This window comes from Antedon mediterranea, chromosome 3, assembly GCF_964355755.1.
Source record: "Antedon mediterranea chromosome 3, ecAntMedi1.1, whole genome shotgun sequence".
Classification (NCBI taxonomy): Eukaryota; Metazoa; Echinodermata; class Crinoidea; order Comatulida; family Antedonidae; genus Antedon; species Antedon mediterranea.
Window position 1 is genome coordinate 7,407,839 of NC_092672.1, and position 21,842 is coordinate 7,429,680.

At 31.6% G+C, this 21,842-nt stretch overlaps 2 protein-coding genes across 2 annotated transcripts; one reads left to right on the forward strand and one right to left on the reverse strand.

Annotated features, from left to right (window-relative positions):
- Positions 1–38: 38 nt before the first annotated feature.
- Positions 39–5,700, reverse strand: LOC140044726 (hydroxyproline dehydrogenase-like). Its single transcript, XM_072089356.1, has 9 exons — positions 5,211–5,700; positions 4,627–4,811; positions 3,733–3,868; positions 3,519–3,620; positions 3,004–3,078; positions 2,471–2,747; positions 1,857–2,007; positions 1,532–1,620; positions 39–1,181 (listed from the first exon to the last, which is right to left on the reverse strand). The coding sequence occupies exons 1-9, from the start codon at positions 5,607–5,609 to the stop codon at positions 1,021–1,023; spliced, it is 1,575 nt and encodes a 524-aa protein (XP_071945457.1). The 5' UTR covers positions 5,610–5,700; the 3' UTR covers positions 39–1,020.
- Positions 5,701–6,848: 1,148 nt separating this feature from the next.
- LOC140044727 (aromatic-L-amino-acid decarboxylase-like) lies at positions 6,849–20,668 on the forward strand. The gene is made up of 12 exons (XM_072089357.1): positions 6,849–7,163; positions 8,720–8,929; positions 10,547–10,660; positions 12,563–12,682; positions 12,773–12,907; positions 13,683–13,826; positions 14,541–14,607; positions 15,301–15,395; positions 17,559–17,717; positions 17,913–18,011; positions 18,261–18,362; positions 18,917–20,668. The coding sequence occupies exons 2-12, from the start codon at positions 8,726–8,728 to the stop codon at positions 19,121–19,123; spliced, it is 1,446 nt and encodes a 481-aa protein (XP_071945458.1). The 5' UTR covers positions 6,849–7,163; positions 8,720–8,725; the 3' UTR covers positions 19,124–20,668.
- Positions 20,669–21,842: the final 1,174 nt, after the last annotated feature.

Sequence of the window (21,842 nt, forward strand, 5' to 3'; positions counted from 1 at the left end):
GTAGACAAAAAAGTCACATAAAAGGATACATTTTACCCATATATAGTAGTATGTGCAAAATATTGTATGTAGTAAACATTAATGCTAAATTGCATTAAATGCACAAAAAAACATCACAAAAAAAGTTCACATTTTAAACCAAAACCCTGTAGTCAAGTAAAATTCTATAAAATGTTAACGCAATAAATATGTACATTACAGTGTATATTGTATAAACCATGAGTCACAGAAAGAATTAAAATCCCTGTTTAGAAAATGCTGTTAGTACTGTAAATATAATAATTAACTTATTAATAAAAGTATTAGAATAGGTAACCATACTACCATGCAAAATGTACTGTATTTACATTTTTTTTTATATTGGAAAATTGCATTGACTTTGCCTGCATTTCCCAATATTAAACTACATTTAATATAGGAAAATTATATATTTTTCTATTTACTATACATTTACAGGCATATAAAAACTCTAAACTGCCCAGTGTTATTGGGTATAATATACATATACTATAATTACCAAGATTAAGTTTTTCCCCAATAGAATAGAATAGAATGTATTGTACTTAAATTACTAACTTTTACTTGTTAAACTTTAACTACCATAATATTGAAAGCAAATACTTCCATTTAATTGTATTTTAGCAGATTTGAATGTAGTAGCAGACAAATAATATATAAACACAAAATAGCAGATAGGACATCATACCAGGGACTCTTCCCTGATCATACTAATGGCGGATATGACATCATAGTCCACACAAAAGGATAGGCTCCTATTTTTTAGAACCGACATATATACCATTGGCTATTAAACAAAATTTGATTATAATATGCTTGATGAATACCCCATTTTTAATTTGTCTATTGTTTTACCATAAATATCAGCCTGTGATAAGGTATCAGACAATGTAAACCACTCTGGACAATAACCACCAATTTTGGACTGTACCATTGTTAGAGTGGGGTGGTTGGTGTTGCTCTCGCTCTACAATGGAGTGTGGTGTGTGGTGTCCTTCATTCTTAGAAAATCCTCTTTCTTAATGCCTGTGACAACATTTTCTTCTCCTTGTCTAGCCTTGCAAATACAGACTTGTTTTCAATGGCTCGACGCGACATGTTTGGCATTACATCCTCTATTGACCCACATGGGACGGACTTGTGGATTAGATATCCAGCCTTGCCTGTAAAACAGAATATAAATACACTAATGTAAAAAATGGTATAATCAATATTAAAACACTAATGTAAAGCTCCCTGCTGTAAATTGGTAAAGTTAGGGTTAAGTATAGTATGTGTAAAAAGGAAGTACTCTAAATTTAAAAAAAAATTGAAATTAAAACAAAAAGATTTGTTTCACAATGAAATGTATACAAACAACAATATATGTTTCACAATGAAATGCATATAATAAACAATATTATATTTTTCACAATGGAATGCATAAAAATAAAAAATATGAAATGCATAACAAACAAAAGATAACCTTCACAATAGAATGCATAAAAACAAAAGATGGCATATTGTTGTTTACCTAGGCTGTAGGAGACATGATCACACATGCCCATTAACTGTCCAAAATACACCTTGCCCGATTTCTTTTCAATGCCTTCTTTCTTCATCCTGAAAATATAGTATAGTATTTTGTTCTCTACTACTGTATACTATTATCAAATAGGAGGTGTTCATTAATAGGATTTCTACTGTATTTAAAGGCTCTGTCTACACTATCAAACTAGTTTAAAAAGTTTGATGTTCCAAGATATGGTAGTGATATGATGTGTGTCCATGCATTTTTGTCACAAAGTTTTATAGTGTAGACAGAGCTGATGCAAAACATATCAAAAATGATAACTTACTTTGCAACAACCCTCTTAACAGATTTTTCATTGTGTGTGGCAAACATAGTGATGTATTTTCCATTCAGTGAATTTCTGATCTGGTTAAAGGCATAGTCCATACACTTGTTATATGACAAATTGGTTTTCTCATAAGAGTCATTGGTTGGAGCTGTACAAAAAAATTAAATCATCAGTTCATCTGACCTATTGGAAGACTAAAAATACTTTTTTTATATAATATTTTTTTTTTTTGCTTTCTAACAAATATGTAGTGACACTGACAGTAGAAATGGTTTAATTTGGGCTATTTATGTGGTTTTAAATACTTTAAAATAAGACAAGGTCATTTTATTTGACTTAAATTTAAGGCGCACTCATGTAAGATAAATTCTAAAATAGAATGAAAGAATAACATAGCAAGTAGGTATAACATGCAAAACAATGCTGTTAATAGTAATTATGATTATACATACAGATAAAACCCTAATTATCAACCCCTTCAAGACGCAACAAAATGTCCATTGAATGTGGATTGGCCTTGGTAATGAAACTAAATTAAATAAAACATATTTCCTCTTGTTTTGTAGGAAAGTGTATAATTTAGAGGTGTTCTACTGTGTATTTAATTTTACCTTGAAAACCATTTTTCAATGCTAGGGCCTTTTCAGTTTCCAAGTAAGCACCTCTAACAAGTTTAAATCCAAAACCAAAGTTTTCCTTCTTGGCCAGTTCACCATCCTTACACAAGTTGTTGAAAGTTTCTTTCAGTAATGCTTGGTACGTGCCCCATACGTATGTTTTCTTGTGGTTGAACTTTGACATCATGGCAAACGTGATCATTGCCATTGTGGAGCAGTTACTATAGTATTCTGCGTCCACCAAAAACACAAAGTCACAGTCAACAGATTTCTGAGGGAAAGAAAAACCCAAAACAAAATGAACATAAAAGTACAATACAAAAGTAATACAATTCAACAAACATTTTTAATTGTTATTATTCTATTAAGCTGGCCAAGATATTACAATTGGCCTTGTTAAGAATTCCCTACAAAATAATAAAAATTGGTTTAATTGACAAAACACAAAAGAAACTAATTTTAAAAGAAAAAAATTTTAATCAGGATTCCATAGTTTTGGGATTTGAGGTCATAAACTATATTCTTACCTGGGCTACTTTGTTAATTCTCTGTAGTGCAGCTGCCAATGCCTCGTTCTCTGCTGCAGTAAGCTCAGGAATTGGCTGTCCATACAAGAAAAAGATTTTTCTTTTATGATATTGAGTTAATATAAGAGTTTTACAGAAATTGTAACACATACAGCGATAATGCTGATATAAATAATAATCTGGAATTGTAGAGGTGACAAAATAAAATTATAGAATCATTACTGTTGAAGCACATAATAATGTAGCAGTGAAGATGCAGGTATAGAAACAGGATAAAATCATGGAAGAGATATCACTAAATACTGTAAGATACTTATTCGTTTACAAACCGAGTATGAATGATGAGTTGTTGACCCAAAATCACAGTAGAATAAATTATACCGATACCGAAAAAGAACATTGCTCAGCATTTAAACAGGTTATTTTTGGAAGCAGTCAACCAGATCCACATAGAGGAAATCCATGGATGTGATTGGACGGTTAGAATATTATTATAAAGGCCTAGCTGTCTTTACCTGGAGATTGCCATCAAGACCTTGTGCAAAATTCTTATAGTTAACCAGACTGTCATTATCAAAATTTCGTCCATTTTTCTTTAGAACAACTTCCAATTTATCCTGTAAAATAAATTAAATACAGTACAGTAATTTGTTTACATATTTATAACTATCAATAGTTTAATTTGGGTGACTTTCTGGCAGTACTTAAAATAAATATACTAAGTCTTACCAACAATTCTGTATCAATAAAGCTGGATAACTTTATTTGTGAGATTACTTGCTGTGATGTATCACAATGTGTGGTTTGAAGATTAATACACTCTAATACTCCATCAGCATTTGTATTATACCATTGCTCCTTATCACTAAAAATCAAATTATTAAATCATTTGAGATACTGTGGAAGTAGGATGGTTAGAGCATGGAGGAATTAAATAAATCCTCCATAGAGGATACTGGGGAAGCAGGTTCTTGGATTGGATACAGGACAATACTGGGGACATAGGTCCCTGGATTGAGTACAGGACAATACTGGGGAAGCAGGTCCCTGGATTGGGTACAGGACAATACTGGGGAAGCAGGTCCCTGGATTGGGTACAGGACAATACTGGGGACGTAGGTCCCTGGATTGGATACAGGACAATACTGGGGACATAGGTCCCTGGATTGGGTACATTACAATACTGGGGAAGCAGGTCCCTAGATTGGGTACAGGACAATACTAAGGAAGCAGGTTCCTCCTGGATTGAGTACAGGATGATACTGGGGAAGCAGGTCCCTGGATTGGGTACAGGACGATACTGAAAAAGCAGGTCCCTAGATTGGGTACAGGACAATACAGGGGAGCAGGTTCCTGGATTCCGATTGGGTACAGGGCGATACTGGAGTAGCAGGTCCCTGGATTGGGTACAGGATGATACTGGAGAAGCAGGTTCCTGGATTGGGTGCAGGTCCCTGGATTGGGTACAGGACGATACTGGGAAAGCAGGTCCCTGGATTGGGTACGTGACAATAAAGGGGAGCAGGTCCCTGGATTGGGTACAGGAGCTAATTGGAAAGCAGGTCCCTGGATTGGGTACAGGATATTAGGGAAGCAGGTCCCTGGACTGGTTGTATTATTTACCTGCAACCTGATGAGTCCTCAGCTGTAATGTGCAGCATTGATCCAATTTGAGCAGATGAAAGACGGGCAACAGTTTTACCTATTTCTTCTGATGTTTCTCCTGAGACAAATTGACTATAGAAGGTAGCCTTCATTACTGAAGAAAACAGTCTTTTACCGAGAATTCCTTGTCCAATTTTCCATAGCTGTAAAAACAGTGGTGTCAATTTGATAGTTATTGATTTATTAAAAGTTGTTGATTTATTAAAAGTTGTTGATTTGGAATAAAAACAAATGTATACAATAACATTTAAAAACAAAAATGTAAACAAAAATGAAAATAAGGATTGACCTTATTAAAATCCATTATTTTTTTACTTAAAGATGTATTGTCCCCCAAAAACATGAAAAATTAAGATTTATAAAATCAGACTTTAAATAGGCCATTTTGTAGTTTAATCAAGTTATTTACTTCTGTAATTAAAAAAAAATCTATTTGAGGCAAAAAAAAAACCCCAAAAAATGGTTTTTCAACAAAGTTTCTATTTTTATTTATTATATTAATATAAAATTAAAATATAGAAAGAAAAGTATAATTAACATACCTTCAATGCATTATTTACGAAAACATTGTAGCTGCAGATTCGCAAAATAAGCATAGCTCTAAGCAGTTCGAGGTTACTTTGATTTGCAAATGCTTTTTCTGCATTTTCAAAATCAAGTTCTGCATGTGTGGCCTCATCTTCGTAGCCTAATCCCAGTGTAGACTTTATATCTACATCATTTGACCATGGACGATCTGGCCACTGAGCACTACCGGAAACGCCACCGAAATGATCTGTTACCGTGTCCGATTTATTGACGCTGTCCATATTGCTGCTATACCCATATTTGGGTGTATGCCAAGTAGTTAAAATCCACGGGTATTTCTGCTTTATCAGCCTGTTGTTATCGCGACTGATGAGTAAACGACGAAAACCTGTAATGAATCGAATTTGATTCATGATGGCTGCTCTGCAATAAGTTATAATATTAATAATAGTAGTATACTCTGAATACAGAGAATCCCTGTAAACAAGACATCAACAAAACAGTGGCGTATATTACCTACTACAACCAGAAATTTCCAGTTCTCGCCACACTCATTGTGGTCATTGTTTACTACAATATTTACTACTGTGCTTACTCAAGCGTAAACTTCAAAACATTGTTATCTTATGAAGTGCGCCTTCAATAGCTGCTTGCATAATAGACGAGTTTATAATATACAGTATATATAAGTGTAACGTTTGTTTATTTAGTGCGTGATATGTTGTTTATGTACGTTACTCTTTGGGTGTGGACCAGCGTAATCCCGCCGTTATAATGAACGTACTTGCAATACAATAGTTTCGTTTAGTTATTCATTTTTCTTTATTTGATGTATTTAGAGTATACTATTTATGCTATTACTAAGTAACAAATTTAAAACCGTATCGGTCCGTTTAGAAGTATATATTGAGAGCTTGCTGAATGAATATAGGCCTAAACTAGAGTGGGCCTAGCGTTTTGAATTTAAACGATACACTATTTAGGTAGACAAATACATTATTGTTGTTAGATTTGATTTCGAAATTCTGAGCCGTTTACGTATGTTCTACAAACGTCGAAAAGTGTCGGAAAATTGAAAGAAGGTTAGGACTCGGATGATGACTTTTATTGAAATTGGCTACTTTTCGAGATGCGCTTTTTTCAAGAACGTCTGACAATTAACGGTAACAGGGTTCAAGTTCTTTTCGTAATCAATACTGTCAATTTGGTGACTTCTATTGCAATATTATAAACTTTCGGAGCTATAAATTCTGTTCTCTATAAACCAAATGAAAAGCATTAAAAGGCCTCGAGATAGATAGGCTTTTTTTCATGATTACTTTGACTAACTTATAATGAGAGGGGCTTAATTCTTTCGAAATGTCGAGGGGTTATTAAAGGCATACATGTTGAAAATAATACCTTTGGTGTCTTTAATTAATCACTAAAATTTCTATGTGTAATTAATATCGAAACAATCGTTTATTTTAGAAACAAATTCATCTAAAAATCAAACCCCGGTCAATGTAGGTAGGTTATGTCATGTTGCTACTACCAGTACCAGTCCTTATTCTTTTGTCAACATATCCTGCTTCCGGACAGGAAATAACAATTTGAGGGCAGCACACAGGAAGACTTTATATAAGCAAGTCATTTTGTCTCAAGTGGTCCGTTTTAACCTAGTCTCCCCTATTGTTTTATTATTATTCTTTAGTTAAAGCGATAAATAGTTGGTTCGATTTTATTTAAATACAATACTTTGGCTCTGATCAAAGATAGTGCCACACTATCTTTGCTCTGATGCTGGCGCCCTCAACACCTGTTGATCTATGAACAACTTTTAATCGATCACCCAGTTAAATTTTGACTTCGCTCGCGTAATAAACTCAGATTGCATACAGCCGACTCAACAACGGACAGCACAGAATTCTAATTAGTATTACCGTATTACTATTACTATTTAGACTGCGATTTTATAGACGTACAAGGTACAGTACTAAGAATCTTTTTTACTAGTGTGGTTGGTTAATCTGTCAAATATTTATTTAGGTCATTTTATCCCTGCTGTGCCTACAAACGTAAGAATGGACCGTAACCTCGTAACCTACTGTGAGAATCTTTAAGTTTGAACAGGTAGCGATGGGGTTGGCCCATTCTTATGTTTGTAGGACACAGCAGGGATAGATAGTTAGTATACTTACTAACTAGGCCTAGTGGAGTGGGACTAGCTACTCGTCTGGCTAAACAACAGAGAGTACATTTCTTTGAATTAAAAAATCTATTCCTTTTAAACCAACAGGAAATTTGATTATTATTTCAAATAAACCAATAATTATTACTTTATTATAACTAAAAAAAAAATATATATAAATATCAGAAATTATAATGTTTTACTTAAATATGAATATGAAAGAAATAAATGTTTATTTGAATTGAATAATTATTAAATAATTCAAGGTAAAAAATATTCAGAAATGTACGGTGGCCTATAAGTGTCACGGCAACTTTCAAAAAATATCACGGCAACTTTCAAAAAAAGCTACAGCAATTTGAAAAAAGCCACGGCAATTTGAAAAAAGCCACGGCAAATTAAAAATAAAACATCACGGCAAATTAAAAATAAAACATCGCGGCAATTTAACAAAAATACCACGGCAACTTAAAAATGAAACACCACGGCAAATTAGTATTGAAACACCACGGCAAATTAGTAATGAAACACCACGGCAAATTACAGAATGCCACGGCGGAAGTGAGTTACCACGGCGGAAGTGAAACCTTGGAATCTTCGATTTTTTCTGAGGTAAGTAATTATTTGTGCATTGAAGTAAATATTATTATATTAATTTATTATATTTAACTGCTGCATTTACGTGTTTATTGCACTAGGCCTAGCTATGCCTACTACTAGCCCTAGGCTTAGGCCTACAGTAGTAGCTAGGTCTACTGTAAAAACAACTTGTTATATAAAAAACAGATTACTGTAAATATATTAAAACATTGTAGAATGTTATAGGGCCTAGGCCTACCTTGTAATAAGGCCTGGTCTAGCCCGGCCTAGAAAGTTCAAGAAGAGTGCAATAATAAACACGTAAACTGCTGCAGTTTAATAAATTAATATAATATTTACATCAATGCACAAACTATTACTTACCTCAGAAAAAATCGAAGATTCCAAAGGTTTCACTTCCGCCGTGGTAACTCACTTCCGCCGTGGCATTCTGTAATTTGCCGTGGTGTTTCACTATTAATTTGCCGTGGTGTTTCAATACTAATTTGCCGTGGTGTTTCATTTTTAAGTTGCCGTGGTATTTTTGTTAAATTGCTGCGATGTTTTATTTTTAATTTGCCGTGATGTTTTATTTTTAATTTGCCGTGGCTTTTTTCAAATTGCCGTGGCTTTTTTCAAATTGCCGTGGCTTTTTTCAAATTGCCGTGGCTTTTTTTGAAAAAATTGCCGTGATATTTTTTGAAAGTTGCCGTGACACTTATAGGCCACCGTAGAAATGTTTTCCTCCTAATAACTAATTAATGATTTAAATAGGTAAACATGGCAGAAACAAAAGAGTTTCGAGAGCAGGGTAAAGAAATGGTTGAATACATAGCTGGTTACATAGATACGATTGAAAAAAGACCACCGTTAGCACAAGTAGAACCTGGTTATCTCAGCAAACTGATCCCAAATGCAGCGCCACAAAAACCAGACAAATGGGAAGATATTATGAAAGATGTCGAGAAAGTCATTATGCCTGGTGTAAGTATCAAAATAATTCGTTTTTCTCTATAAACGAGTATAATATTTTATTTAAATAAATAGAAAATAAAACATGTTTTTTATTCATTGAATTAAAAACGATTTGTTGAAAGATTGAACCTTCAATTTAGCAGTGGAACAGTCAATCTTTCAACTCATTACATTCTCCCTCATATTCAACTCAACAACTCATTGTTAAGTTGAATTCAAGTGATCGTGGAACCAATTAAGATTTCTATTCAAAAACATTGACGTTATTATTCTATGCACAGCGTCTTCAAACAATAAACCATGCCTTCTAATATCCCCTTCAATCGTTTAGATGCAATCCTTAATTACACAGTATTCATTTTACGCATAAAGTCAGATGATTAGAATTGTCAGCGTTCCTACTATTACTTTATGTAAGTAAAAGGTCAATGACGTCATCCATTTATATTGTTTTGTCTTGTTAACATGCTAGCCTATCTGATTGCTATGCTCACGTCATGCTTTCATGATAAATGTTAATAATTAATAATAAAATAAAGTTTAAGCAGTTTTTCAACAAAGCTGTATGACAAATTAAAAATATTTTTTAAAATTGAATCTCAATAATTGAAGTTCAACATTTTGATTGTTTCAGTATATATATTAATAATATTTAACTAAATAACATATGTTTAAATGATATGATTTGGATTCTTTTCTAAACTTGCAACAATTTAAAATCTATGTTGAGTTACAAGCCCTTTTCTATATGTCACAAAATATTAGCTTAAAGTGGAGGTGCTCCCAAAAAAATTCCAAATTTTTATTTTATTCAGTTCTAATAAACATTTACTTTCATCTAAATTAAGGTATTTTTTTAATTTGTTGTATGCTGCATGGTTATTCTGAAAAACATCAAAAAATGCCATCTGGGGGGATAGTTCAAATTACAAACCTTTTTCACTATTCATTTGCCTGTAAATTGAAAAAAAAAACGATGCGTTTTCAAAAAATCCTTAAAAATATATGTAAGTTCCAGAAATATTTTATACATATATGTTTTCAGATTCTTCGGAAGCCGAATTTTTCATTCCCGATGTGTTTTTAAGGGCTTGACCAATTCATTTTTGCGTAATTAACGTAATTAAAAAAACTACCCACTTGACCCAAGTGGGTAATTTTTACTTTCTAGGGAGTCAATCAATTTTGTGCATGCGCGACCTTTCGGCTTTCTTTACTTTCTCTCGCTACTCTCGATCTTCCTCGCGCTAGACTCAATCGATCTGCTCGACTCGATAAACTAGGATATAAAATACATACATACGATTAAGATCTTTTAATTTTATTAATTTATTAAAGATATTGTCCCCCTGAAAATTTATTTGTGGCAATTTTTTTTTCTTGAATATGCCATTTTAACATCACATATACGGTAATAGTTATTCAGTTTTACCAAAAATTGGATTGAAAACTGTAATTTAAAGCACAAATTAGTGAAATTGGCAGCCAATGGGTTTTTGGTTGAATTTAACTGATTATTTTGATTTTGATTTAAGTGCATGAAAACATTTTTTTTTCTACTGAAGTGATTAACTTGTTTGGGGGAAATAATACATTTTTACTAATGCAATGTTTTCTCACATGCAGGTTACCCATTGGCATAGCCCTCATTTCCATGCTTATTTTCCAACTGGCAACTCATTTCCAGCCATCCTTGGAGATATGCTGAGTGATGTCATCGGCTGCATTGGTTTTACTTGGGTAAGATATATAAGATGAGTGAGTTGCACGACTCACGAAACAAGCCTGTAGAGACCAAACTGTAGTTTTTACTTCTTTTCCAGACTTAACGTATATTTTAGCTCTACTTTACCATATTGAGCACTTTTTAGACGGTTACATTGAACCGAACATTTATATATAATATATATATAATTACATTAGGCATAGAACATTCATTCTGAACTGCCCGGTGATATACTGAAATTTAATTAATTTGGAATGATAAGATGAGGAAATCTGTGAGAATGAGAAAAAGTCGCCCCAACCAAGATTCAAGACCAAGACCTCCTGCTTGATATGCAGATGTCCTAACCATTAGACCACTGGGGCTTTCATGGTATAGTTCAAACCCAATTGGATAGTGACTATATACAAACCACATTTTCAGACTTTCAGAGATTGAAATTAATTCCTCTAGAAGCCTCTATAACATTAACATTCGACTTGAAAAACATCTTCACTCTAATTTATAATATTTATTCATAATTTAAAATAAATCATTATAATCACAATTGAGTTTGTAATACCATTGAAGAATATATTTTAAAAATATTTTGTATGCATAATATTGATATTTTAATTATTGGTCTCTCGCGGAAAGCCACCTTCTGCGGCTGATCCGTTTGTGTCGTGGGGGTGGCTACTCCAGATATATTATCTGCAGTGTTGTATATTCCAATGATTGGTGGTAAAAAAAGAAATATGAAAACACATGCGGTAGCTTATATTGTTGTAAAATATTACTGTAAGCCATATAATGCCAATAAACGTGCACCAGCAGAAACAGTAGCGTTCAGATAATGACAAATTATAATATAGATTATAATTAGTACAAACTATTTTTATTTTTATTTATATTTTTTTATATTTTTTTAAAAAAACCAGAAACAACAGCAGAAACAAATCCGCCACTTATTTATTTATTTATTTTATTTATTTGTTCTTTCTTTAAACTGAAATACACTTTCAATACAAATTTACTGATTTCCAAAGTGGTTCAGTAAACATATTTACAACAAAAATAAAATATAAAAGAAAAACAAAAAGAAAGAAAACAGATATAAAACTATTTACAATTGTGAAGGCAAAAAGGTTAATACATATATGATTTCTATAGTGAAGATTTAAAAGTTGCCAAAGACATATTATGGAGTTCTGATTTTATGTTATTTGGTAGAGAATTCCATAATTTAGTTGATCTATAAACAAAAGTTCTTTTACCCTGAGAGTTATTCCATAACGGAATAGATAAATCATTATTACTTTGGGAGCGAGTGCATTTATTATGGTTATCTACAGTAAATTGAAATAATATTGTTAAGTATCTTGGAGCTATTTCTTTTAAACATTTAAATAGCATTATAAGAATATTTTCATTCCATTTTTCTGTAAGTCTACTCCATCCAAGAGTATTTAAGATATCATTAATAGGGGTATACATGTCTACTGATAACAATATTCTACCTAATCGGTTGATTAAAACCTGAAGAGAATCTGAAAAACTTACAGCTTGGTTTAACATATACAAAACAATTACAACAACTTTTCTTTAATTTCCTTTATAATAACTATTATTCTTTTTAAATACTTCCTAGCTATAAATCATGAGGCATTTAGTATAGATGGCATGCTTTTTTCTGCTATTTTCTCTATGGCAGGAATTAAATTTATTGAATTTTTTAAAAAGGTAACTAATTGAATCTTTAATGAATTATTACTACGATGCTGAACTTGAAATTGGCAACTGTAACTGATAGTTGACAATGTGTTGATAAAACATGATTATAAATTATTGTATAAGATTTCCATTTTTGTACAGCGCTTTGGTCTCTGGGAAAAGCACTCGTTTATAAAATTGTGTATATTTTCCATTTATGGCAGATTGCCAGCCCTGCTTGCACAGAGCTTGAAACGATTGTGATGGATTGGTTAGGTAAAGCAGTAGGTCTACCTGAGGAATTCCTGGCAGAGGGTAATGGAAAAGGTGGAGGAGTAATACAGGTAATTGGCCCTTTATAGCAAAGTTAATAAAGGTAAATATTTTTATTAATGGTGACATTAATCTAAAATAAGTTGTCGTTCATTTTGCAGGGTACAGCAAGCGAAGCAACATTAGTGGCATTTTTAGCTGCCAAAATGAAAAGAATACGTAAGGAACTTGAATCACAGCCTGATAAAGACCAGTATGATATTTTGCCAAAGTTGGTGGCATATACTTCAGATCAGGTACAGTCTCTTCAAAACCACACATATTGTATTGCTAAGAAATTTAACAATTGTGATTTTCATTGGTTTTTTTTTTGGATAATAGTGATTAGATTCAGTTTGAGTTCACAGTTGTTAAAAATTGCCATTGCGTATAGCGTTTGTTTTTTTGTATTCTAACATCTGTGGCCGGTCATTGAGGCGTGAGGAAGGTTCAATTGTAAACCTGTTTAGGTCAGTTCGTGTGAAAAGGCAGAATATTCTTTAATATTATAAGTACAATAGACATTCCACCAGTCAAGGTTTCTTACTCTTTTCTTAAAAGTACAAATTTTATTGGACTGATTGTTCTCCTAATCCTACTTTTAATGCTTTTGTTAGACATTTCAGAAATTTACCATTTGTGTTTTATCAACCATATTTGTTATTTAAAAATGGAAAAAAAAATCACATTATTGTTTCCACAGACATTTTCAAACTATTAAATTAATGATTTCACAGACATTTCCTAATTAATGATGTAATGTAGCATGCTAAGTGTGGTGCAAAGGTATCATAGTACAGTAATTTAATAAAGTAAATTAATTTAGTGCATTAATTATTGTGAAACTCGTAATTCTCATTTCTTCAATGTACTGTACAGTGTATTCTTCAATGTATATATACAGTATCTTCTTGTAGCATGCTAACTGTGGTGCTATGAAGGTTTCATAGTACTGTAGTTTATTGTTATGTAGCGTGGTAGTGCATTATTGTTTACAGTGTACAGTATTTCATAGGTTTCATTATATTTCAGGCACATTCATCAGTCATGCGAGCATCTTTGATTGCCTCAATCCGAATGAGAAGTTTACCGTCAGATGAAGAAAATGCACTACGAGGGAATGTTTTACAGAAAGCCATAGAAGAGGATAAAGCAAAAGGGTTAATACCATTTTTTGTAAGTGTATATCTTCAGTTGTAATTGAAGTAGTTTGTAAGTTAAATAATTATGTTTTTTTTAGTGTGTTTATCTATTTAAAGATGTATTGTCTCCCTGAAAAATAATTCTTACAATTTGTGTTGTTGAATATGCCATTTTAATGTCACATAATAGTTATTCACTTTGACCAAGAATTGGATCTAAACACAATTTATTTACCTGAAAAAACTGTCATTTTATAAGTGAAAACATTATTTTATTTCATTTTTTTTTCTATGGAAGTGATTAACTTTATTAAAAATACAAATGACCTATTTAAAGATTTAATTAATCTTCATTGTTCATGTTTTTGGGGGACAATACATCTTTAATATCATTTTAGACTCTCACTCTCAAGGCTCCTTAATGTGGGTGTTTCCCTTAATTGAGGTGTTCCCCTGAATTGGGGTGTGCACCCTAAGTTGTGGTTGACTGTAGTGTCAAAACATATTTCCCATTCAATTCATGTCTTGAAAGTGTCTTCTTAATAATTAAAAGTGTCCTATCAGGAGTCTTCCCAAATAAGGACTTCTACTGTATTAGAAAGTCGATTAGAATTGAAACAGTACAAGTACATATATACTGTAGTAGTTGTGTATTTACTTTCAATTTAATTTATTCATAAGCTATATTACTGTATTTGTGAGTTACATAAGAAATAAATAAGTACACTCTTAAATTTTGCTTGTTTAGGTTTGTGCTACTCTAGGAACCACAGCGTTCTGTGCCTTTGATAACTTAACAGAACTCGGACAAATATGTGAGTAATGAATTAATTGTCGGTTGGTACTGCAACTTTTTGTTGGATGTTTTCGTGAGAATATTAAATGTTTAATATTGTATAACTGCATATATAACATGATGAGCCATGGCGACTAATCACGTCCAGTTGTGTTGGTTAAGATTTAATAATAAGATAAAGACCAGTCATATTTCCTTAAAATTATATTGAAAAATATTGTGTCATTTTTATTTATTTAAAAAAAAATGTATACGCATCCAGCAGCAAGCAACTCTCCAATTACAGGATCGATAAACTATTTTATAATTTATTGCCTTTAAAGTTATAAACTTATTTCTTATAATTACAAAGCAAACAACCCTAAATTATTTATATAGGTTTAATTTATGGAGTACAATTTGTTTATAATAAATGTATATATATATATATATCTTTATATAGGTTTAATTTATAGAGTACAATTTGTTTATAATAAATGTATATATATATATATATATATCTTTATATAGGTTTAATTTATAGAGTACAATTTGTTTATAATAAATGTATATATATATATATATATCTTTTCCCGTCTTAAGTTTGACAGGTGTCAAAGTACTGTAAACTGTCTTAATACTATTATTCTCAGAATTGTTTTCCCTGAAAAGAAATTAGGAACAATTGATCCATGCGATCCATTCTTTTAATTATGGTTGTGTTTGTTGATAGGTGAGAAAGAGAACATATGGATGCATGTAGATGCTGCATACGCAGGCACAGCTTTTCTATGTCCGGAATTTAGATATCTACTGAAAGGTGTCAAAGTAAGTCAACTTTATGGCAAGTATGTTTCTGTAGACTATATGTGAACTTGTAACCATGTGAAATGACTGCATTTTACCAAATATTTATTTACTTTAATTATTAAAGTTTCTGCAAAATACAGATAAAAAGTCAATACTGTACAAGAAAAACAGCTGTTAATTTATTATTATTATTATTAATATCAAGTATATAAAACCTCTTGTCAGACAGACAATTAACCAATCTTGAATAATACCTGTAAATTTATTTAAAAAAACAGTTATCTTCATAGCAATCAAATCATCAATGGTTAATAATTAATGAAATTTAGAATGATAATTGCTAATTAAATGATTGAATGATCAAGACAAAAACCAAAATGTCTTGTTTACTCCAGCAGTTTGTCGTCTGCACATTAATATGTGTGGTCCAGTTTATAAAGTCATGTAATAAAAAATAGCAACGACAGAAATTACTGTACATTTTTTTTATCGTTTTTAAATCAAGATGTTTCTAAAATAGATATATAGATTTTGTTAAATTTTTAGCTCAGCATTCTTTATATCTATTATTCCCTGTCTACACTATCAAACTTTATGTGACAAAAAATGATTTGCCCATATATTAATGTTTTATCACCACCATATTTGGGCATATCACACTTTTTTGTAGACAGAGCTTTAATAAAATAAATAATAAAGTTCATGTATTACTGTATTAAAAATGTTTCCAGTTTCAAGAGAGTTATAATAGAGAGATTCCAATTTGCGATGATTTAAGATCTGTGTATCATTGCATGAACCAAAAAACTACAAAAACTGTGTCAAGGAAGAGAATGCAAATCCCATCTTCTCTGCATATTGAAAATCAAAGACACAAACTATGGGCCCAAATTTGGGCATCGGGTTGAAAGGCCGCTGGGTGATCATCAGCCCTCCAAGTAAATTACAATGCAATTACCACAGGTCGATATTCTTAAAAATTGTCTTACCTCAGCCCCAACCACAGTGGAGCTGAGGTGGCAGACTATGTTAGTCCAGCTTGGTAGTCCCGGGAAACAGACGTTGGGCCGCAAAATAAAAATACATTACAGATATATTCTAATCTCAATCTGATATGATGATTCTCTGATTATTCAATTTACACTATGTGATTATAAAACACATACATATACATTCTATTGTATGGTATGAGACCTGGTATATACAACCATTTTATTTTGTTTTCATGCAAAGTGTCATTTTATTAGAACAGCACAGTCACCACTTTATTACAACAGCACAGTCATGCTACCCCTTAAGTGTGTAATTAAGTATGGCATGCTTGTTAAAAATTAATTGAATGCTTCCTTTCCCTGCCAAGAACCATGTGTTGACAGCTTGTTCACTGCAGGCCTAAGCCTATTGTTTCTAGATATCTTTGATTGGTCATGGAAAACGATGGTGGTAACAACTATAAATGCCTCTAATATAATAATTAATATTAATTAATCATTTCTTCAACACAGGAGGTGTTGAAACATATGTTTAAGTATCACTGTGTTAATAACTTATGCCATGTCAGTCATTGTAACATTAACAATTAAAAGTATACTTATATATTTTAACAAGGTCTGTTACATAATATAACAAAAGAACTCTATTTGAATTAGTCAGAATCAATATGCCATAAAGTCAGCGGTGTCAATCAATGTATCAATTAAATTGTCAATGTGTTAAATTAAAATGAATTACGTGCTTAACTACCTTTTATAATTCAACATGCTATTACAATTGTGTGTTGTGTTTGAAAGAAGTATGTGTTTTATAACTTTGAAGTGACTACATGTAGAGATAATTTAATTACCAAAAATACTACTTGGACACATCCAAAAATAGAAAAAAAGTAGGCCTATATCCTATAACTGTGTAGACAGGCACCACAGACCTGTTAGCAAACTTTGCGTTTGCAAGCAATAGTTTGGTGTAGACTAGGCTTGAGTATCTTTCAAGATAGCACAAAATGTGCAGGCCTAACATAATGGAGTCTTTTTCAATTTTAAAGCAACTGGAACGTGTGACACAGGGCTAAAAGATGTTGCTGGTTCGAATATCAACCTATAGTGTCACTAAATTATTTGTACCATTGCACTCGTAAACATTCATTATTTTTATACTATATAACATGCATTATTTGTATTATAGTATGCCACTTCCTTCAACTTTAACCCTCACAAGTGGATGAGAATAAACTTTGATTGTTCTGCAATGTGGGTAAAAGACGAGGATGATCTGGTGCACGCATTCCATGTAGATCCTTCCTACCTCAAACATAAACATCAGGGAGCTGTCAAAGATTTTAGGGTAAGTGAAACTATTTCTGGCCTCCTCTTTCTGGAGTGCTGCAATGTCTGCAATGGCAGATGTGTAAGAGCAGATAATAAATAAATTGTAATCATATTTTTTGTTCCCTCATTGATCAGTTATGGAGGGTAGCATTTTAAATTGAACTATAAAATATGTAAGCAATAGAATCATTGTAACAATTATTTTCAACAGCATTGGCAGATTCCTTTAGGAAGGCGTTTCCGATCTTTAAAACTTTGGTTTGTTCTGCGTATGATGGGAATTGAGAAATTACAGGAGCATGTCAGAAAGGCAAGTGAAAATAGAACTATTTTTCTGTTATGACAGCTAGTTGTCTGTTTATGATTTGTAAAATGATTGTATTCGTGGTGCAAAATTTTCGTTAAACACTTGAGACCTACAGCTGTTACTAGAAAACGAAACACTAAATAGAAATGCTTTTTGCAGCAGAAATACACCCTACAAACAAATGGTTTGCCCATAGTTTATTATATTTTATATTGTAGTATTATTCTATTCATTTTATCTATTATTATATAGCAAGTGCAGTTAGCACATGACTTTGAGAAACTGGTTTTATCTGATTCACGTTTTGAGATTGTGGGCTCAGTAATTCTGGGCTTGGTTTGCTTTAGGTTAAAGGTAGGTAAAAATTGTCCATTCTTATTAACACATAAATTAATAAATACAATTTAATACTCTAATTTGAAAATATGACAGAAGATTTGAGGAGTTTGCACCCTTTGGAATGTGGTGGGGAAAATAACGGGAGTCTTGAGGGGTGCTGGATTGTCTTTTTCCTTTCCTTTTTTTTTTGCATATCTAAAACAAAATTGGAAAGTATATATATGCCACTGAAGGATTTAACATTTTTTTAATAAATTCAATGACTGTAGCCTTTATCTATACCCAGGCATAACTTATGTACACAATATTATATACTCCTATACAACACCACCCCCCCCCCCCCCCCCCCAAATTTAAATTTAATATTGGTACTCAATAAATGATGGTAAGTTTTCAAAAATGATATGGATCAGTTATGGCCTATGGAAACCATTGATTATCACTAAATCAATGTGACTACACAGAGATGTTTCTCAAATACAAAATGCTGTATTTTCAAACCTAATAAACAAAATAAAAAATGCTTTCCGAGAGGTAAAAGCAATTAAGTATTTCAATTTTCTATGCAGGAATCGAATGAAATTAACGAAAAGTTACTTAAAGAAATCAACAACAGTGGAAAGATACACTTGGTACATTCGACAGAGAAAGAGACATATTTCTTAAGGTTTGCAGTCTGCGCCTCATCAACAGAACAAAAACATGTCCAGTATGCTTGGAAAATTATCCAAGAACTTACAAACTCTATACTTAATGGCATTCCTCTCTCCAATTAAAGACCACCTCTGTGTACTTGCGCTTTAGTTAAAGGAGGAATTCAAAGGAGAATCGGATTTTCGTCCTTTGCAAAAGTTGTTGATCAGATAGATGCTACAGTATGTAGTGTGTATTGACAAATTGACATTTATAAAAAAAACATATTCAACGTTCACACTTAAGCTCTGTCTACACTATCAAATTTTATGTAACAAAAATGTGCCTATATATGGACATGGCGATGTCATATAACTACCATATTTGGGCACATCATACTTATTTCGTCGAACTAGTTTGATAGTGTAGACAGAGCTGTATACTATAAAATGTATAATATGAGTGTAAATGTTGAATATAGGTTTTCTGTAAAATGCTCCTACTTAAGTTAATACCACTAAAATATTTGTTGAAGTGAAATACTTAGTGTTAAAGGAAAATATCTGACTTAAGTGTGATTGGTGAAAATGGGAACTGGATTAATTGGTGGTGTATTAGTAGTATATTTTTACTTTTGATTTATTAAACATTACTTATTTTACCAATAAGCAATACAAATTTATAAATAACATTTTTATTTTTTTATTTTTTATTTAATCGGTATAAAAAGACTCAAAATACAACTCATAGTTGAAATGAAGAGCTTACATATGAAAATGATAATTCACATAAAACGATGAAAAAAGTTAAACGATGAAAAAACACATTAAGGCCTATGATACAGTAATAATTTCTGTACAATTGATTAAACTTAAAATTACTATAAAAATTGCACAAAGGTCAAAAGATAAAATTAATAATTACAAATTCTGAAATATTTACAAATTTAAAAAATAGACACTAATATTATTAATCACATTATTTTTATACACCAATAATATATATGTATAATTCATATGAATGAATGAATGTGCAAGCATGGTGGTGGGTTATATTAATCAGGGAAATATATTTTTGATTTATGCAGGGATATTTATAATAATAATAATAAGTATTATTCATTTTTTAAATGTTTTATTTCGCAATCTCTGGTCCCAGTTAAGCTTGAGAACGATAATAAATACAGTTGTACTATTACTTTTACCTTTAAAATCTAAAATTGAAGGCCATTAAACTTAACGTCTATTATTAGTGCAGGACGAAAGAAAATTACAACCAATTAATTGAAGCAAGGCAATTCAACATTGCCTTGATTGGAGCATACATCTTTAATATCCAGTTTTTATTTCCGTTTGTACCTTTTTTTTTATTTCTGTAAATCAACATTTTTTTTTCACTTTGAACATTTCATTATGTCTTTGATTATATTTTATTTAATTAATATTATAAGAATTACTTTATATTTTAATATGTTATTAATATTATTCAAACTACTTAGTTTTCAACATACAGTATTATTATATAGGCCTATATATAAAATTGAACTACAAATTAGATGCAGGTTAGTAGAATGAGATTCATAGTTTTATTTCAAACTTCTTAGATGTTTAGAAAAATTGGTATAGAAGTTTTTAGTACTGAAATGTAGAAAAATGTAATGTTTGTAAAATTTACGACATATTACGAAAATGGCAATTATATGTATATATAATATATTATATTCATAATTTTTAGTTGAATTGAGTGCAGTTTTTCGATGAATAAATTGTCTTCAATGGTTAATTTTGTTTGTACGAAAGCCCATTATTGTCACTGCATGTACTGTGATTTGCTGTGACACTATTAGGCCCTCGTATATTTTGTATTTATGTTCAGCTACTGAATATCAGTGAGAGTCGCATACAGTTTCAATCAAAAATAAAGCAACACAATGTTTAAAATGGTTTGTGAACGCAAGTCTTGTAACTTGAAGGAGTGCAAAGTTATAAGTTTGGTACAACGAGGGGAGTTCACTGGATACAACAACTTGACATAACTATTCGTTTCTTAACCGATTTTCAGGCCGCCATTTAACCGGTTATTAAACATTTTTCCTGTGTCTGCTGCCAAGAAATTGTGGTTAATTTATTCACATGGTTAATAATCGGTTATTTTTCCGCAGCAAAAACAGGTTATATTAATGGGATAACTGCGCTGATAATGACAACATAATACAACTTATGATGATTCACGCGAAGTTGGGCTGACGAGAAAAACGTATTAAACGCGGGAAAAGCAACAAGACGTAACATAAAACGAGGTGGAATCAACAATTCAATTCTTCAATTCAATTCTTTATTACATCAAAACAAATTTGATAAATTAACATCAAGAAGGTATAAGCAACAAAACAAACAACATCAGAACTTTCAAAATAATTAATATATCTCCTAAAAAAGCGGAGTTAACATAAACCATAAATCGATAACAGGCAAAATAATATCAAAATCATGCGCGACAAATTGAATTAATATGTCATTGTCAAAATAAATAAATAATAATAAATAGCTCCATCTCTAACATTGCTATACAAATCATAATGTAAATCTGAATAAACTGATCATTTGATTAAAAAATGAAATTCGCCTTTAATTCCGTTCCTATTGCAAAAGGTATATAGTCTATCAGAGGGAAAAGTTTGGGTATGGTGCCCCCTTTTCAATCATCAACAACGAATATGCTCTTGTTCTCAGTTGCACAATTCGAGCGCATCTCGACATTGAATAGTCCACAAATTCATTTCATTTCATTATTTATTCGGTCTATTTCAGTACATGAAAAAAAAATGAAATCGGAGAGACCAGTGTTAACTTAAGTGAACTT

Coding starts and splice junctions, on each gene's coding strand:
- LOC140044726 (XM_072089356.1), bottom strand. CDS start 5,609: ATGAATCAAATTCGATTCATTACAGGTTTTCGTCGTTTACTCATCAGT. Junction 2,748..3,003: donor GAATTAACAAAGTAGCCCAG/GTAAGAATATAG, acceptor TCTTTCCCTCAG/AAATCTGTTGACTGTGACTT. Junction 1,621..1,856: donor GTTAAGAGGGTTGTTGCAAA/GTAAGTTATCAT, acceptor CTATATTTTCAG/GATGAAGAAAGAAGGCATTG.
- LOC140044727 (XM_072089357.1), top strand. CDS start 8,726: ATGGCAGAAACAAAAGAGTTTCGAGAGCAGGGTAAAGAAATGGTTGAA. Junction 8,930..10,546: donor AGAAAGTCATTATGCCTGGT/GTAAGTATCAAA, acceptor TCTCACATGCAG/GTTACCCATTGGCATAGCCC. Junction 15,396..17,558: donor ATCTACTGAAAGGTGTCAAA/GTAAGTCAACTT, acceptor TTTGTATTATAG/TATGCCACTTCCTTCAACTT.